Source organism: Oncorhynchus keta, chromosome 10 (assembly GCF_023373465.1).
Source record: "Oncorhynchus keta strain PuntledgeMale-10-30-2019 chromosome 10, Oket_V2, whole genome shotgun sequence".
Classification (NCBI taxonomy): domain Eukaryota; kingdom Metazoa; phylum Chordata; class Actinopteri; order Salmoniformes; family Salmonidae; genus Oncorhynchus; species Oncorhynchus keta.
In genome coordinates this window covers 61883287-61902359 of record NC_068430.1, presented here as the reverse complement: position 1 = coordinate 61902359, position 19073 = coordinate 61883287, and the positions used below count along the sequence as shown (strand labels likewise).

Sequence of the window (19073 nt, the reverse complement as noted above, 5' to 3'; positions counted from 1 at the left end):
GCGTTTCAAACGTCACTCGCTCTGAGCCTTGGGGTGGTTGTTCCCCTTGCTCTGCATGGGAAACACTGCTTCGATGTGGTGGCTGTTGTCGATGTGTTGCTGGTTCGAGCCCAGGGCAGAGCGAGGAGAGGGACGGAAGCTATACTGTTACACTGGCAATACTAAAGTGCCTATATGAACATCCAATAGTCAAAGGTTAATGAAATACAAATGGTATAGAGGGAAATAGTCCTATAATAACTACAACCTAAAACCTCTTACCTGGGAATATTGAAGACTCATGTTAAAAGGTACCACCAGCTTTCATATGTTCTCATGTTCTGAGCAAGGAACTGAAACGTGAGCTTTATTACATTGCACATATTGCACGTTTACGTTCTTCTCCAACACTTTGTTTATGCATTATTTAAACCAAATTGAACATGTTTCATTATCTACTTGAGGCTAAATTGATTTTATTAATGTATTATATTAAGTTAAAATAAGTGTTAATTCAGTATTGTTGTAATTGTCATTATTCCAAATACATTTTTTAAATGAATTTTTTATCGGTATTGGCTTTTTTTTGGTCCTCCAATAATCGGTATTGGTATCGGCGTTGAAAGATCATAATCGGTCGACCTCTGTTAGGACATCTAGTTTGTGCATGACACAAGTCATTTTTCCAACAATTACTTACACACAGATTTTCACTTATAATTCACTGCATCACAATTCCAGGGGGTCATAAGTTTACATACAGTAAGTTGACTGCCTTTTAAACAGCTTGGAAAATTCCAGAAAATGATGCCATGGCTTTAGAAGCTTCTGATAGGCTAATTGACATAATTTGAGTCAATTGGAGGTGTACCTGTGGGTGTATTTCAAGGCCTACAGTGGGGCAAAAATGTATTTAGTCAGCCACCAATTGAGCAAGTTCTCCCACTTAAAAAGATGAGAGGCCTGTAATTTTCATCATAGGTACACTTCAACTATGACAGACAAAATGAGAAAAGAAAATCCAGAAAATCACATTGTAGGATTTTTAATGAATTTATTTGCAAATTATGGTGGAAAAATACGTATTTGGTCACCTACAAACGAGCAAGATTTCTGTCTCTCACAGACCTGTAACTTCTTCTTTTAAGAGGCTCCTCTGTCCTCCACTCGTTACCTGTATTAATGGCACCTGTTTGAACTTGTTATCAGTATAAAAGACACCTGTCCACAACCTCATACAGTCACACTCCAAACTCCACTATGGCCAAGACCAAAGAGCTGTCAAAGGACACCAGAAACAAAATTGTAGACCTGCACCAGGCTGGGAAGACTGGATCTGCAATAGGTAAGCAGCTTGGTTTGAAGAAATCAACTATGGGAGCAATAAGCAGCTTGGTTTGAAGAAATCAACTATGGGAGCAATTATTAGGAAATGGAAGACATACAAGACCACTGATAATCTCCCTCGATCTGGGGCCCACGCAAGATCTCACCCCGTGGGGTCAAAATAATCACAAGAACTAGTGAATGACCTGCAGAGAGCTGTGACCAAAGTAACAAAGCCTACCATCAGTAACACACTACGCCGCCAGGGACTCAAATCCTGCAGTGCCAGACGTGTCCCCCTGCTTAAGCCAGTACATGTCCAGGCCCGTCTGAAGTTTGCTAGAGAGCATTTGGATGATCCAGAAGAAGATTGGGAGAATGTCATATGATCAGATGAAACCAAAATATAACTTTTTGGTAAAAACTCAACTCGTCGTTTTTGGAGGTCAAAGAATGCTGAGTTGCATCCAAAGAACACCATACCTACTGTGAAGCATGGGGGTGGAAACATCATGCTTTGGGGTTGTTTTTCTACAAAGGGACCAGGACGACTGATCCGTGGAAAGGAAAGAATGAATGGGGCCATTTATCGTGAGATTTTGAGTGAAAACCTCCTTACACCAGCAAGGGCATTGAAGGTGAAATGTGTGGCTGGGTCTTTCAGCATGACAATGATCCCAAACACACCGCACGGGCAACGAAGGAGTGGCTTCGTAAGAAGCATTTCAAGGTCCTGGAGTGGCCTAGCCAGTCTCCAGATCTCAACCCCATAGAAAATCTTTGGAGGGAGTTGCCCAGCAACAGCCCAAAAACATCACTGCTCTAGAGGAGATCTGCATGGAGGAATGGGCCAAAATACCAGCAACAGTGTGTAAAAACCTTGTGAAGACTTACAGAAAACGTTTGACCTCTGTCATTGCCAACAAAGGGTATATAACAAAGTATTGAGTTAAACTTTTATTATTGACCAAATACTTATTTTCCACCATAATTTGCAAATAAATTCATAAAAAGTCCTACAATGTTATTTTCTGGATTTTTCCCCCTAATTGTGTCATAGTTGAAGTGTACCTATGATGAAAATTACAGGCCTCTCTCATCTTTTTAAGTGGGAGAACTTGCACAATTGGTGGCTGACTAAATACTTTTTTGCCCCACTGTCCTTTCAAACTCAGTGCCTCTTTGCTTGACATCATGGGAAAATCAAAAGGAAATCAGACAGGACCTCCGAAAATAAAATGTAGACCTCCAAAAGTCTGGTTCATCCTTGGGAGCCATTTCCAAACGCCTGAAGGTACCACGTTCATCTGTACAAACGATAGTATGCAAGTATAAACACCATGGGACCACACAGCCGTTGTACCGCTCAGGTAGGAGACACGTTCTGTCTCCTGGAGATGAACGTACTTTGGTGCGAGAAGTGCAAATCAATCCCAGAACAACAGCAAAGGACCTTGTGAAGAGGCTGGAGGAAACCGGTACAAAGTATCTGTATCCATAGTAAAACGAGTCCTCTATCGTCATAACCTGAAAGGCCGCTCAGCAAGGAAGAAGCCACTGCTCCAAAACCACCATTAAAAAGCCAGACTACGGTTTGCAACTGCACATGGGGACAAAGATCATACTTTTTGGAGAAATGTCCTCTGGTCTGATGAAACAAAAATGGAACTGTTTGGCCATCGTTATGTTTGGAGGAAAAAGGGGAAGGCTGGCAAGCCGAAGAATACCATCCCAGCCATGAAGCACAGGGGTGGCAGCATTATGTTGTGGGGGTGCTTTGCTGCAGGAGGGTCTGGTGCACTTCACAAAATAGATGGCATCATGAGGAATGGAAAATGATGTGGCTATATTGAAGCAACATCTCAAGACATCAGTCAGGAAGTTAAAGCTTGGTTGCAAATGGGTCTTCCAAATGTACAATGACCCCAAGCATACTTCCAAAGTTGTCGCAAAATGGCTTAAGGACAACAAAGTTGAGGTATTGGAGGGCCATCACAAAGCCCTGACCTCAATCCTATAGAAGATTTGTGGCCAGGACTGAAAAAGCGTGTGCAAGCAAGGAGGCCTACAAATCTGACTCTGTTACACCAGCTCTGTCAGGAGTAATAGGCCAGAATTCACTCGACGTATTGTGGGAAGCTTATTTGACCCAAGTTAAACAATTTAAATCCAATGTTACCAAATACTAATTGAGTGTATGTAAACTTCTGACCCACTGGGAATGTGATGAAAGAAATAAAAGCTGAAATTAATCATTCTCTTTACTATTATTCTGACATTTCACATTCTTAAAATAATGTGTTGATCCTAACTGACCTAATACAGGGATTTATTTTACTAGGATTAAATGTCAGGAATTGTGAAACTGAGTTTAAATGTATTTGGCTAAGGTGTATGTAAACTTCCGACTTCAACTGTTTGTATTGTGATTCTCACTATTCTTTGTGTATTGCGATTCGATACTGTGATTTTTTTATTGCGTTTCAACCATATTGCTTACCATTGTCTGCTGCAGAGGGACAAGAGGGAGCCATGAGAATCAGTTTTAATCAGTCATGGAAGTAAGTGCTGAAAAGAAATTGGCCCCCTATTTAAAAAGATGGGGAACAAGCAATAAAGGAAAAAGTGCTTGTGCAGATACATCCAAGTAGCGGAAAAAAAAAAGGGCAATGTTGTCAAATGGATACAATATCATCAAATAATATCCAGATATGTAACTAACCATATATTTTTTACTATTATACTGAACTCTACTCTGCTGTGCTGCTCTGTGATGTCCAAACTTGTGAAGCATGAGAATGACATTCATATACATAATGCATTTCTGTGTAGTACATTTCAGGGACCCATGATGTAATTTCGTTACCGTGTATTCGGAGCAGATATTTACGTTTTTGGAAAACGTGGTCGAATACAAACCTGAGGGAGTTTTGACCCTAATTCCATTAACAAAGTTTGCGTCTGCACAGTTCTTCCACTAAATTCATTTTTGTAAATTCTTCAGTTTAAATTGTTAAAAGTAGTCATTTTGTATAGCGTTGTATGATTGGTTAACCTTTTGAAATCAATAGTTTTTGTTAATCATACATTTGAAAGATAAAAAAACTGAGTCAAAGCGTATTTCCCTTACCATGGAATGTCCCTAAGGTTACTGGTCCTCAGCTCACTGCCAAATGGTTGAACTTAAATTCTAGTTTGGACTGAACACATGTAGGCCTATAGATATGACTTTGTATACAGACTGTACGAATTCAGCCATGGTCCTTTTGGCATACGCTTTTTGCACCTCCTGCAATACTTAAACTGAATGTGATGGCTTTGCCTCCGAGTTAGAGCTGGTGCTCTGAGTAAGCTACTGTTTGTCATGCACCGTTCCCTCTCTTGCTCAGCACATCCTTTCGTTCCCCTCTAGTTCTCTTTTTTTCCTCCCTCCTTCCCCACTCTCTTGATGAATCATCCCTGTGCTGCTCCAGATTTTGACGAGGGGACATTCCCCCTCAAGGAATCCGTTGCTGCTCACTTTATATCCCGAAATTCCATGACTTTCTGGGATAGAAATGTGGCAGAGGGGTTACTCATTGCCACCAGTTTGAAGTTTGGTTGCAGAATAATTGAGGTTTGGATGACTTATGTGGCGTTAGGCAAACTGGACTATTGGGCTGCCTTGTACTGCCTCGGCACCTGATTCAACCTGAAGGGGCTCGTCTTGCACTCCACACACAGGAGGTCGGGCTGACATGCTGGTTATAACAGGTTACGACAGGTGTTCAGCTGGAAATGACCCCGGGGGTATTTCGTAACCCATACGACAGCAGAAATGTCATGATTCTCCTGGGATTCACTCTGCATGTCTGGTGATATTCATAAGAGGGACACTAGTCGGTGCCCATTTACTCTATGTGTCCTCCGTCATCAACTATGCATCCAGCCCCAATCCAAGATCTTCTATGCTTTTGGCTATTTTCCAAGGCATGTAGGTCAGCTTTTAGACACCATACACATGTTGACACATTTCCTTACGAGGAATAACGCAGAAAGAAACACGGCAAGTAGAAACTGTAACACTGCTCTGCGGAGTCGGAACAGTCTTGTCTTTTCATTTAAATGTAATGTTGTCAGAAGGCACAAAGACTCTGTTGGAAGGATATGAATCAGAGACTGTCAGTCAGAATTTTGCTACTTCCGTCCCTTAATGTGGAGCAGCAACTCCTAAAGACTAGACAAAGGGAATTTTTAACAAGTGGGTTACCCAGTTTTACTGCATGTAGCCGACGGCACCTCCACATGAAGGCCCCACTGCCAACATACAATATATTTTTTAGGACCAGACAGCCTGTACAAGTCCCCTGGGGCTAAGAGAGATTTTTCAGGAATACATTTTCCTACTTTAAGAGCATAGCTACATGCTTTTACTCATGGGTGTGAGGAGATGTGGTACTTTCTGGACAATATATCTCTCCATTTAGTGGACCCTCTTGGTAGACTACCCCCAGAGGCAAAAGTTTAATATAACACTTTTTAGGAGCAGTAAACTAGGTTTCGTAATTTAAGTCTAATGTAGAGGTCGACCGATTTAATTGGAATGGCCGATTTAATTAGGGCCGATTTCAAGTTTTCATAACAATCGAAAAATTTGTATTTTTGGGCTCCTAATTTATTTATATATATATATATATATATATATATAATAAAATGTTTTAAACCTTTAAACCAAATTGAACATGTTTCATTATTTATTTGAGGCTACATTGATTTTATTGATGTTTTATATTAAGTTAAAATAAGTGTTAATTCAGTATTGTTGTAATTGTCATTATCACAAGTAAAAAAAATCGTCTGATTAATCGGTATCGGCTTTTTTGGTCCTCCAATAATCGGTATCAGTATCGGCGTTGAAAAAAAAAATTCATAATCGGTCGACCTCTAGTCTAATGTATTAATCAGGAAGAAGAAGGCCTTAGGATGGCTTTTTCTCTAGTCACTTGAAAATAACTAGAATACTAAGGTCTCAACAAATGGGCTTCCTGAATCCATACAGAGCAGAAGCATGTGCCCAAGGATTTAATGTTCTGGGTTACTGTTTTCTAGCAAAGTCGTCTAACTAGATCAGTGACGCAACTATGACATAATGAGATATTTTTAAATCTGTTTCTGTATCGAGTTGTTCCTAGTGCAGGGGTGATGGAGAGACGGTGGCTCATCATTGGAAGACCTGCTCTCTGCCCGTCTGCCTTGTGCCTCTGCCTCGACCAGAAAACCTTGCCAGTTGCCTTGGTAACCTTGCACATTAGACTGCCAGAGAGGCAGGCTTAGTGTCATCATGTGGGTGAAGTTGAAATTTGGGCCCTTTTTCTATTAGTGGATGAAGCATCATACACTGAGAACGTTAGGAACACCTGCTCTTTCCATGACAGACTGACCAGGTGAACGCTATGATCTGATCCCTTATTGATGTCACTTGTTAAATCCACTTCAATTAGTGGAGATGAAGGGAAGGAGACCGGTTAATGAAGGATTTTTAAGCCTTGAGGCAAATGAGATATGGACTGTGTATGTGTGCCATTCAGAGGGTGAATGGACAAGACAAAAGATGTGCCTTTGAACGGGGCATGGTAGTTGCTGCCAGGCGCATCGGTTTGAGTGTGTCAAGAACTGCAACGCTGATGGGTTTTTCACTCAACAGTTTCCCCGTGTGTATCAAGAATGGTCCACCACCCAAAGGAAATCCAGCCATCTTGACACAACTGTGGGAAGCATTGGCATCAACATGGGTCAGCATCCCTGTGGAACGCTTTTGACATCTTGTAGACTCCATGCCCTGACTCATTGAGGCTGTTCTGAAGGCAACAGGGGGTGCAACTCAATATTAGGAAGGTGTTCCTAATGTTTTGTACACTATATAAACATTGTATAAGAACATTTCTATAAACTGGGGGATGATCAGAATTATTAGCTGTGCAATGTTTCTGAGCAGCCATGGTTACTGGCAAGAAGCTGTAACATCACAAGCCTCACTAACTGCATAATGGCTATAGGATATTGTTTTATTTCTCACAATAGTTGCTCAATACAATGTTGAAAGAGCTCACTTTTCCTGAAAGTAATGTGCCAATCATTACTGTCTTTTTCTACATAATTTGGAATTCTCTATGCCTAGATAGCCTTTGTGTGACTAGTACAGTTTGCCCCCCGAAAAATCATTCACTTAGCATTTTTCAGTCGAAGCACGTAATCGCCTGGAAATGCACTTTGACAACGGATCAGTGTGCTCAAAGGCACAGCAGATTCCCTCTAGTTAAATCACTGCTGGATAATCAGGGCCCGAGCTTAGAATTTAAGAAAAAGTCTGAGCAAACGCACACATTTGCACTAGCACACACAAACATGTATGCATGCACACACACACGCACACGTGCAGGCTTGCTTTCTCTCACTCACATAGTCAAAACACGTCAGTTGGTCAAGTCATTTTTCCCGTACACAAACAAATTTGAGAAGCCAAGTATAAGAAAAAGTGGGGGAAGATTATGACAAAATTAGACTTAGGATAAGTCCTACTGTGACATCACTCCAGAGGCCTCTGCTGGGGTCAGCATCCTACCTAACTGTGCTAACCGCCGTGGCCCATGCAGGCTTTCACTGAGCTGTTGGCCCTCGCAAAACGTGAAAGCTCCCGTCTTGAGCGATGATGGTCCGGGAAGAATGATGGTCGGGGAAGAATGATGCACTGTCGTTAAGAGGTGATGACAGTAACTCCTCCTACTGACTTCAACTGGGTTCCTAACTACATAATAATTCATTAGAATTGGTTGGATTTATATAGTGCTTCTCCAGAGCTGAACGCACTTTACATAGTAAGGGTGGGGAAACTCCCATCATCCACCACACAGAAAATCAATGAGTTTAGTTGAAACGGTGACTTGAAATGAGAGCGGGTAATGCAGCTACGTTAGCGGTTTTGTGGAGTGGCTAACGCTCCGTCTTGAGGAGTTGTTTAACAAGGGAAATTGACAGTGACTGCTTGGAGAAAGGGAAAGCAGGGCATTGTTGCATTCTGGGCCGTGTCCATGGGGCTAAGGAGGGTGGGTGGTGGGTAGGGGTGGCATTCCCCGCTGCGGTTTGTGTTTGGATGCGAGTGAGCTGGCCGCATCATACCGCTCCATTTGGAAACTGTGGGTGTCTCGCAAACAAAAACTGGCAGCAAGAGAGAGGAGCTTCAGGCAATGGAAGATGAGTGTACTCTTAAGTGTAGAGGATACTGGAGAAGAGACTCGTAGGAGCAGATATTGGGGAAAGGGAGCAAAGCATACGGGGAAAATGTTGTTTATACAAAGGCTGAATCGCAATACCTACAGTACAGTACTTTTACACCGGTACACCTCAGTATGTCATGTTGACGCAACACCGTCACTTTTATAATGTGTTATTGGCCCATATGCTCCAACCAATCCAGCCTCTCTTTACTATCTGGTCCTGTGTGGCTCAGTTGGTAGAGCTTTGCGCTTGCAATGCCAGGATTATGGGTTAGATTCCCGGGGCCACCAATATGTCTATTGTATGCACACATGATTTAGTTGCTTTGGATGAAAGCGTCTGCTAAATGGCATTTCACTAGAATGTGTTCGCTGGCGCAGAATTGCATCGGCGCTTAAGTCCCTTTTTAGCCGCTATATTAAGATCATTCATTCGTTTATTTATTTTTTCACACAGCTAAGCTAGTGTCGTATGTCAAATCAGTCAGTGAACACCATTTTGACATGTCAAATTGGATCAACAGATTGAGAATTTGAAGCCGTCTCTCATTAACGAGTCACGAGTGCACAGTCAGTCAGCGCACGTCCTCGACGAGTGGAGCCAGCCCGGGTTTTAGATATGTGGAATCCCCCCTCCCCTCCTCCTTTTCCCAGGTGGCTTGTGCTATCTGGGATGCCTAGAATCAGGCCAGAAGTCTTAAAGCAAGAGATTGAGAGGCTGAGAGACTGCAAAAGATCAAGAGAAAGAGATCGAGGGAAAGAGACGGAGAGGGCTGACTTGAGATGGGGAGAGACCGAGTGAGCCAGGCGGATAGAGAAAGATAGAAACGGAATGGCTAAAGAGTGAGACAGAGGGAAAGCGGGTGGGAGAGGGCGGGATCCAGAGACACACTGGGAGACCGAGAGAGCGCTATTGGGAAAGAGTGGTAGCGAGAAAGAGGAAGGCCCAGTCTGGCTTGACACTGACCGGGGCAGACATGTATCACCTAATTAACAAGAGTCTCGTCTGCATTCTCACCACCATGCCAGCAAAGACGGGGGTATGTGGGGACTCAGCCGCGCAGGCTAAATATACACTAGCCTCAGTGCTTTAGAGGCATGACCCTGGCACAAATATAGCCTGGTTCCAAGTTGGCCAGACAACACAAACCAATATCTGGGATCAGGCTAGTGTGAACAGGGTTCTGCTCAGGATATGATTAATGGCATGCTGCATCATAACATTGAGTTCAAGGTATAATGAAGTTAGATTAAATAAAATAAAAGTGTGTTTGTCACATGCGCCGAATACAACAGGTAGACCTTACTGTGAAATGCTTACTTACAAGCCTATTTCTGGAACTGCATGGTTGGTTAAGAAAATATTTAAATGAACTAAAGTTAAAAAAAATATATTTAAAAAATGAAGTAACACAAGAAAATTACATAATGGGACTCTGTACAAGGGGTACCGGTACCGAGTCAATGTGCGGGGGTACAGGTTATTCGAGGTAATTTGTAGCTGTAGGTAGGGATAAAGCGATTATGGATAGATCATAAACAGCGGGAAGCAGCATGTCAATGTAAATAGTCCGGGTGGCCGTTTTTTATGAATTGTTCAGCTGTCTTATGGCTTGGGGGTAGAAGCTGTGTCGTGGAAATTCTAATTAACCTCTAGGTGATTTGTTGAGAGTTCAATGAGCGGATTTGAGCCACAGCATTTTATAGCAAAGTACATCCTCCTGAATGTTCATGACAAACATATGTATGGAATGGGTCACAAGGTTAGGACTCGTATGAAAGATACTAATAATTCACAGCAGACCGTATCTGCTGTAAAGACGGTAGAAACCAGGATCTGGCCCCCAAAACAAAGTTCCTCTCATAATTATCCATACTGGAGCCCTCTCCACCCGAGTACCTCAGTACAGAAACTCCAACTCATGCTATGGACTGTGGTCTTGTTAGGTTTATCACCCAAGGCAGTGCAAATCTTCTGTCAGTATTAAGCCCCCAGAGACCCATTCTCAGAACACACACAGATTAGTGTTCTAAGAACCCCCTATTCTATTGCATGGAACCATTTGATGCAATTACAGTATTATAACAATCTTGCAATTTTGCTCTCACAGCTGTTAAGGAGCGTTTTGGTCCTAGACTTGGTGCTACAGTATCGCCTTGCCGTGCTGTAGCAGAAATAAAACAGTCTATGGCTTGGGTGACTGGAGTCTTTGGCAATTTTTGGGGGGCCTTCCTCTGACACCGCCTAGTATATAGGTCCTGGCAGGAAGCTTGGCCCCAGTGATGTACTGGGCTAACTGCACTACCCTCTGTAGCGCCTTACCGAGTAGTTGCAATTCCAGGCGTGGTGTTGGAGTCGTGCTTGGCCACCCTGTCGTGGGTGAACAGGGAGTGGAGTTCTAAGCATGCACCCCAGTGGGGCCCCCGTATTGAGGATCATGGCCAGCCTTTCAAAGCACTTCATGGCTACAGACATGAGTGCTACTGAGCGGTAGTCATTTATGCAGGTTACCTTGGCTTTCATGGGCACAGGGACAATGGTGGTCTGCTTGAAACATGTAGGTATTAGAATTGGTCAGGGAGAGGTTAAAAATGTCAGTGAAGACACTTGCCATTTGGTCCATGCATGCTCTGAGTACGAGTCCTGGTAATCCGTCTGCGGCCTTGTGAATGTTGACCTGTTTAAAGGTCTTCCTCACATTGGCTACGGAGAGCTTGATCACACAGTCGTCTGGAACATTTGGTGCTCTCATGCATGCTTCAGTGTTACTTGCATTTAGTTCGTCTTGTAGGCTAGTGTGACTGTGCAGCTCGCGGCTGGGTTTCCCTTAGTAGTACGCAATAGTTTGCATGCCCTGCCACATCTGACAAGCATCAGAGCCAATATAGTTGGATTCAATCTTAGTCCTCTATTGACGGTTTGATGGTTCATCTGTGGGCATAGGGGAATGTCTTATAAACATCTGAATTAGTGTCCCGCTCATTGAAAGCGGCAGCATTAGCCTTTAACTCGGTGCGGATGTTGCCTGTAATCCATAGCTTCTGGTTGGGATCTATAAGTATGGTCACTGTTGGGACGACGTTGGCTATACACTTATCGATGACGCCGTTGACTGAGGTAGTATACTCCTCAATGCCACTGGATGAATCCCGGAACATATTCCAGTCTGTGCAAGCAAAATAGTCCTGTAGTATAGCATCTGCGTCATCTGACCTCTTCTGTATTGAGTGAGTCACTGGTATTTAGGTCTTAATTACTAAATATCGTTTTGTTGTGTGCACACCCACACACAGGCTATATTTGCCCTGTTAACTGAAGGTGTACCCGGCCACCCGAGCCACGACCAACTAAAAGGCGGAGACAGCACTGGTGCATCAAAGCTGGGACCGAGAAACGTCTTCTATCTCCAGGCCATCAGACTGTTAAACAGTCACCACTAGCCAACCTCCGCCCAGTACTCTGCCCTGAACATTAGTCATTGTTTCTAGCCGGCTACTGCCCGGTTACTCTACCCTGCACCTTAGAGACGGCTGCCCTATGTACATAGTCATTGAAGACTGGTCACTTGCATAATGTTTACACACTGTTTTACCCACATTGCATTTGGAAGTTTTCAGACCCCTGGGTTTTTTTCACTGACGTATTCTAAAATGTGTTAAAAAAAAATATCCTCATCAATCTACATACAATACCCCGCAATGACGAAGCAAAAATGGGTTTTTAGACATTTTTGCAAATTTCTTACAAATAAACATAACTTTACATAAGTATTCAGACCCTTTGCTATTAGACTCGAAATTGAGCTCCAGTGCATCCTGTGTCTATTGATCATCCTTGATGTTTCTACAACTTGGAGTCCACCTGTGGTAAATGCAATTGATTGGACATGATTTGGAAAGGCACACACCTGTCTATATAAGGTCCCACAGTTGACGGTGCGTGTCAGAGAAAAAAAACATGCCATGAGGTTGAAGGAACTGTTCGTAGAGCTCCGAGACAGGATTGTGTCGAGGCACAGAGCTGGGGATGGGTTTGAAGGTTCAGCATTGAAGGTTTCCAAGAACACAGTGGCCTCCATCGTTCTTAAATGGAATACGTTTGGAACCACCAAGACTTCCTAGAGCTGGCTTCCCGGCCAAACTGAGAAATCGGGGGAGAAGGGCCTTGGTCAAGGAGTTTACCAGTCACCCAATGGTCACTCTGACAGAGCTCCAGAGTTCCTCTGTGGAGATGGGAGAACCTTCCAGAAGGACAACCATCTCTGCAGCACTCCACCAATCAGGACTTTATGGTAGAGTCGCCAGACGGAAGCAACTCCTCAGTAAAAGGCACATGACCGCCTGCTTGGAGTTTGCCTAAAGGCACCTAAAGACTCAGACCGTGAGAAACAAGATTCTCTGGTCTGATGAAACTAAGATTGAACTCTTTGGCCTGAATGCCAAGCGTCAAGTCTGGAGGAAACCTGGCACCATCCCTACGGTGTAGCATGGGGGTGGTAGCATCCATGGTGTGGGGATGTTTTTCAGGGACTAGGATACTTGTCAGGATCGAGGGAAAGACGAATGAAGCAAAGTGCAGAGATCCTTGATGAAAACCTGCAGAGTGCTCAGGACCTCAGATTGGGGTGAAGGTTCACTTTCCAACAGGACAACAACCCTAAGCACACAGCAAAGATAATGAAGGAGTGGCTTTGGGCCAAGTCTCTGAATGTCCTCGAGTGGCCCAGCCAGAGCCCGGACTTGCACCCGATCTAACATGTCTGGAGAGACCTGAAAATAGTCAGTGTTCAGTGTTTTTATTTGTATTAAATTTGCAAATATTTCAACTGTTTAGATTGAAGGGGAAAAAAGCAATTTAATCTATTTTTAGAATAAGGGTGTAACTTTTAAAAAAAAGTTAACTTTCCGAATGCACTATATATACCGTATTCTAGTCATGATTCATCCTGTATAACTGCTGCTGGTCACACCTTTTTCTATCCATGTCCTTACACAACATTACATGTACAGCATATACAGACCCAGAGTTAACTCTGCTGCAGAGGATAGGTTCATCAAGTGTTAACAGAAATTGCAGCCCAAATAAGTGCTTCACAGAGTTCAAGTGACAGACACATCTCAACATCAACTCTTCAGAGGAGACAATGTGAATCAGGCATTCATGGTCAAATTGCTGCAAAGAAACTACTACTAAAGGACACCAATAAGAAGAAGATACTTGCTTGGGCCATGAAACACAAGCAATGGACCAGTCTGTTGAGTCCAGATTTTTGGTTCCAACCTCCGTGTCTTTGAAACGCAGAGGTGGTGAACGAATGATCTCCGCATGTGTGGTTCCCACCATGAAGAATGGAGGAGGTGTGATGGTGTGCTTTGCTGGTGATACTCAGTGATTTGTTTGGAATTCAAGGCACACCTAACTAGCATGGCTACCACAGCTTTCTGCAGAGATACGCCATCCCATCTGGGTTGTGCTTAGTTGGACTATGATTTATTTTTCAGCAGGACAATGACTCAACACACCTGTGTAAGGGTTATTTGACCAAGAATGGGAGTGATGGAGTGCTGCATCAATTACCTGGCCTCCACAATCAGCTGACCTCAACCCAATTGGGATGAGTTGCACTGCAGAGTGTAGCAGCCAACAAGTGCTCAACATATGTTGGAACTCCTTCAAGGCTGTTGGAAAAGCATTCCAGGTGAAGCTGGTTGAGAGAATGCCAAGAGTGTGCAAAGCTGTCATCAAAGCAAAGGGTGGCTACTTTGAAAAATCTCAAATATATTTTGTTATATATATTATTTGTTTAACACTTTTTTTGGTTTCTACATGATTCTATATGTGTTATTTCATATCAATTGATGTCTTCACTATTATTCTACAGTGTATAAAATAGTAAAATAAAGAAAAACCCTTGAATGAGTAGCTGTTCTAAAACTTTTGACCAGTAGTGTATGTTTTGGAAAATCTCTTATAAAATAGGTTAAAGTTATGTATAGTAACCCTAGGTAAAAAAAAATGGCAACTTCGCAGAAAGTGTTAAACTGTCAAGAGGAGTAAAACAAGTGTCCAAACTTTTGACTGGTACTGTACATAAACAAAACTGACAATACCCAATCCCTAAAAATAAAGAAATTAAGAAATATATCAGAACAAGCAATGTCAGATGGGAAAATAAACAAACCAACATCTGCAAATCTGTGTTTTTGACCAATAAACGTCTGATTTGAATGTACAGCGTGAAATATTTGAGTTAGGCTAACTCATTAGTAAAGCTAAAATCAGGCTAGTTCATTGATCTGAGCATATGTTTTAGTACACAAGTTCGCTAAATGTGTGCTATTAGCCGAATGTTATTCTTGGTACAGATTTGTAACATGTTAACTCATGTTGAGTAAGTTTAAATCAAATCGGGCCATTGATAGGCTAGGTAGGCTAATATTTAGACTTCGCTGGTTAATGTTTGTAGCTAGTGTTCAGAGAATTTACTCTAATAGTCCAGCCTGAGAATAAAGTTGCAAAACTCAAGACCATACAACCCCACAAAGGCCTAATTTAAAGTTTAGTTTAAATGTTTTTGCTATTACTCAAAATACATCAATTATGAGCTCTACAAAGTCTAAATGGCTTAGAAGGACGCATAGTCTTGACCTGGTTTGAGTTTTTGGACCAAAGGCTGCTGGTTTTGGCCGAAGTGCTTGGTATGTCAGGGCATTCTGGTGTTCATGGGTTATGTGGGGGTTACACCCTGCGGTTCTCTACAAACCAACAGGAATGTGTGGAGAAACAAGTAGATGGCCATTTTGGAGATGAATAGCACAGATACCATGGTCAACCCTTGCCATCAGCAACTGGGTAACTGGAGTTCACTGTAGATGTTGGGGAGTGTAAAGGTCATTCTGATTTTGGTTTGGAGTGAGGTTTTTACGAGACAGGGTTTGATCAGTGTGTGTAGTATACTGTGTGTGTGTAGTATACTGTGTGTGTGTAGTATACTGTGTGTAGTATACTGTGTGTGTGTATTATACTGTGTGTGTGTGTATTATACTGTGTGTGTGTGTGTGTGTGTGTGTGTAGTATACTGTGTGTGTGCGTGCAGTATACTGTGTGTTTTGTAGCCTATTATATACAGTCTCTCTGAAGTGTTAAATAGGCCTATTATTCTAATTAGACACATTTTCTACTAATTCAAAGTTATTACTAATTAATAACATTAAGTATTTAAAGCAACTTTCATTTTGTTGTACAATATACAGAGAAGAAAATAGGCTGTTTTGGGGGGTGCGAGCGTGGGTGGAGGTATCTTATTTTGCTCAGTATCGCGATATGGCCCGATGCTAGTCCTAGAAGACTGTGTGTGTGTGTGTGTTATTGGGGAGAAAACTATTTCTTTTTGTGTTTATCCTTAATCGTATTAGTTGCGATTTAGAGTTCTGTCCCTGTGTGGCCTGGCACAATAAGCCCGTTCACCCCAGTGACGGATCAGTTCTGCCTATCCTAACCTTAACTATTACGAGTGGATAAACAAGACTGGTCCGGATCTGTCCTATTTAAATGCAACTTTCACAAACACCCATTCAGTGAGTCCATCAGTCAACCATATGTCACGAATCAGCTGACCAGCAACGATGCCTGGAAGCAGTTAAAATAATCCAGATCAAAACAAACAGGAAATGTATCACAGTTGAGTAGCCTATGACTTGTGTTCGTCCCAAATGGCACCCTATTCCGTATATAGTGCACTTAAGCCCTACGGGTCTTGGTGAAAAGTAGTACACTATAAGGAATAGGGTGCCATTTGTGTTAGACTGTTGAGATTGTGGACGTTGTCAGCTTTAAAGCTACAATCAGCACAACTAAATGAGCACCTAGCTAAATAATGTGCAGGTATGTCTTCTTTTGCTGGTATTTGTTTCACCCTGCTCCTATGGACTTTTGTTTGATGTGTGTCCACTTTGTTTGTACTGATGGCTTTACGTACCTTCGTTTGTCTCTCCTGGTCTAATGTTCACCTTGAGTTAAACACCTACAGTCACTGCTGCTACTACTGCTGCTACTGCTACTGCACTACTACTGGTACTACTGTATTACAACTACTCTACTACTACTCTACTACTCCTCTACTACTGTACTACTAACATTACCATTGCAATCACTACTACTTACACTGCCATAAAAAGATGCAAACACACACATTTTTCTTCAGGAAATTGACCTTTTCGCTCTTCTTTCCTCCAGGCCCAGATAGCCTTCCTGCAGGGTGAGAGAAAGGGCCAGGAGAACCTGAAGAAGGACCTGGTCAGGAGGATCAAGATGCTGGAGTACGCCCTCAAACAGGAGAGGTGAGGACCACATTACACTAAACTACACCACACCTTCATTCTTTACGCTAAGGATGGGCAACTCGCAGGGCTTTGGTTCTAGGGGGGCTGAGTCGGTGTCTGCTGGTTGATTTTTGTCTTTTGCCCACACTTGTATCCTTTTCACACTATCATGCTGAACCGTACTATGCTGGCTTGTGTATTTCCCTTACACATTGTCCTGTGCAGCACTGTTCCAGAACTGCGGTGGATACGTAACCAGGCCAGCGCAGTACAGGTCAACTTGGCTCAATTCAGCTCAGTAGTGTGAAGGGAGTGCCAGTTTCCCAGGTCGAAATCAGATGAAAACCAGCAGACACTCAGAATGCCTCCAAAACTGGAGTCACCCATCCCTGCTACATGCTGTCCTGAATATGTCAACATAGCTATACGTCACAAACTGCATGCCAAACAAAAGTGCGTTGTAGGTGCGTTGTAATTTTCTAAGCATGTAGCAGCAGTACGCTAGCTATGATCCAATACATTTTTATAGACCTAAACTCTCAAGAGGTGGCCTCCTGGGTGGTGCAGTGGTCTAGGGCACTGTGCCACCAGAGACTCTGGTTTCACACCCAGGCTCTGTCGCAGCCGGCCGCGACCGGGAGGTCCGTGGGGCGACGTACAATTGGCCTAGCGTCATCCGGGTTAGGGAGGGTTTGGCCGGTAGGGAGATCCTTGTCTCATCACGCACCAGCGACTCCTGTGGCGTGCCAGGCGCTAACCATGTCGCCAGGTGCACAGTGTTTCCTCCGACACATTGGTGCGGCTGGCTACCGGATTGGATGCGCGCTGTGTTAAGAAGCAGTGCGGCATGGTTGTGTTTCAGAGGACGCATGGCTTTCGACCTTCATCTCTCCCGAGCCCGTACGGGAGTTGTAGCGATGAGACAAGATAGTAACTACTAACAATTGGATACCACGAAAAGGGGGTAAAATACAACAACAACAAAATAATCTCAAGGGGGACTCATCTCTCACTCAATATTCTTCTCCACAACAAAAGGCTGCTATACTGTAAATTGATGTCTTACTGGAGGGAAATCCAACACGGTGGTTTCTCAGGACCAGAATAGAGACACTGCCCAGTAGCGCACACACACTGTGGAAATATTAGCATTGAGACATTACTATTTTATCCCATCACATACGGTGCCTTCAGAACGTATTCAAACCCCTTGACTTTTTCAACATGTTGTTGTGTTAAAATGGATTAAATTGAGACTGGGAACATTCCCACTGTCATGTGCTGCTCACACCTTATCATGGGTAATGCAGCATGGCGTCACACCCCTATTCCACCATATAATTGCATGTAGCACATTTAGAATAATTTAATAGGATCTTTCTCTGCTACACACTACTAGGCGACCTGCGGATTAGACTAGACTGACTACATGGGAGACTCTGACTGGTCATGTGGTTTGGATGGCTAAAACCTAGCCTGGAATCCAAAGTCTCATATGCTCTGTTTCATTTTGAATTCCAGGCTAGTAAGGAATCACTGGTGAAACAGAATATGCCAGTTTGGAGTCCAGGCTATCTAGAGCCTCACTCTGAGTCTTAAACCTACAGAGTCTGGTAGGTGGATGAAGGAATGAAGATAACCTGAATGACATGGTCTTTCTGAGAACCTCCGCCACTCGCCGCCATGTGATTATAACCTCGGAACAAAATGTTCCCGGCAACTCGACGTAACTCAGCTACCCTTTTCTTGCTCACGGTCTCATTCTCTCTTTCCCTCTTGTTCTCATTCTGTTTCTCTTTCTGTCCTTATCACTCGCTCTCTCTCTTCTTGTCCATCCTTTCCCCTCTCTGACCTTGCCCGTCTCCCGTCTGTTTCACTTTCTCTGCCCTCTTTTCCTCGCCTTTCTGTTCTCCATCTCTTCCCTTTTACACACTTTCCTTTTCTCTCCCTCACTCCCACTCTCTCTATCTCTCCCTCACTCCCACTCTCTCTATCTCTCCCTCACTCCCACTCTCTCTCTATCTCTCCCTCACTCCCACTCTCTCTCCCTCTTTTTCTCTTCCTTGCTCCCACTCTCTCTCTATCTCTCCCTCACTCCCACTATCTCTCCCTCTTTTCTCTCGCTCGCCCCCACTCAATTGAGCATGAGTCATTCTGCATCGTTCTGCGTTCCGACTGGTATTATATGTTTCT

General features: G+C 43.2%; 1 protein-coding gene across 2 annotated transcripts in view; it reads left to right on the top strand.

Annotated features, from left to right (window-relative positions):
• Positions 1–19073, top strand: part of LOC118389136 (striatin-like) — an 81108-nt gene that overhangs the window by 17723 nt on the left and 44312 nt on the right. For both annotated transcript variants that reach the window (XM_052527453.1, XM_035778926.2), the window contains exon 2: positions 16795–16898. In XM_052527453.1, coding sequence (XP_052383413.1) covers positions 16795–16898 — 104 coding nt within the window. The remainder of the gene's footprint in view (positions 1–16794; positions 16899–19073) is intronic.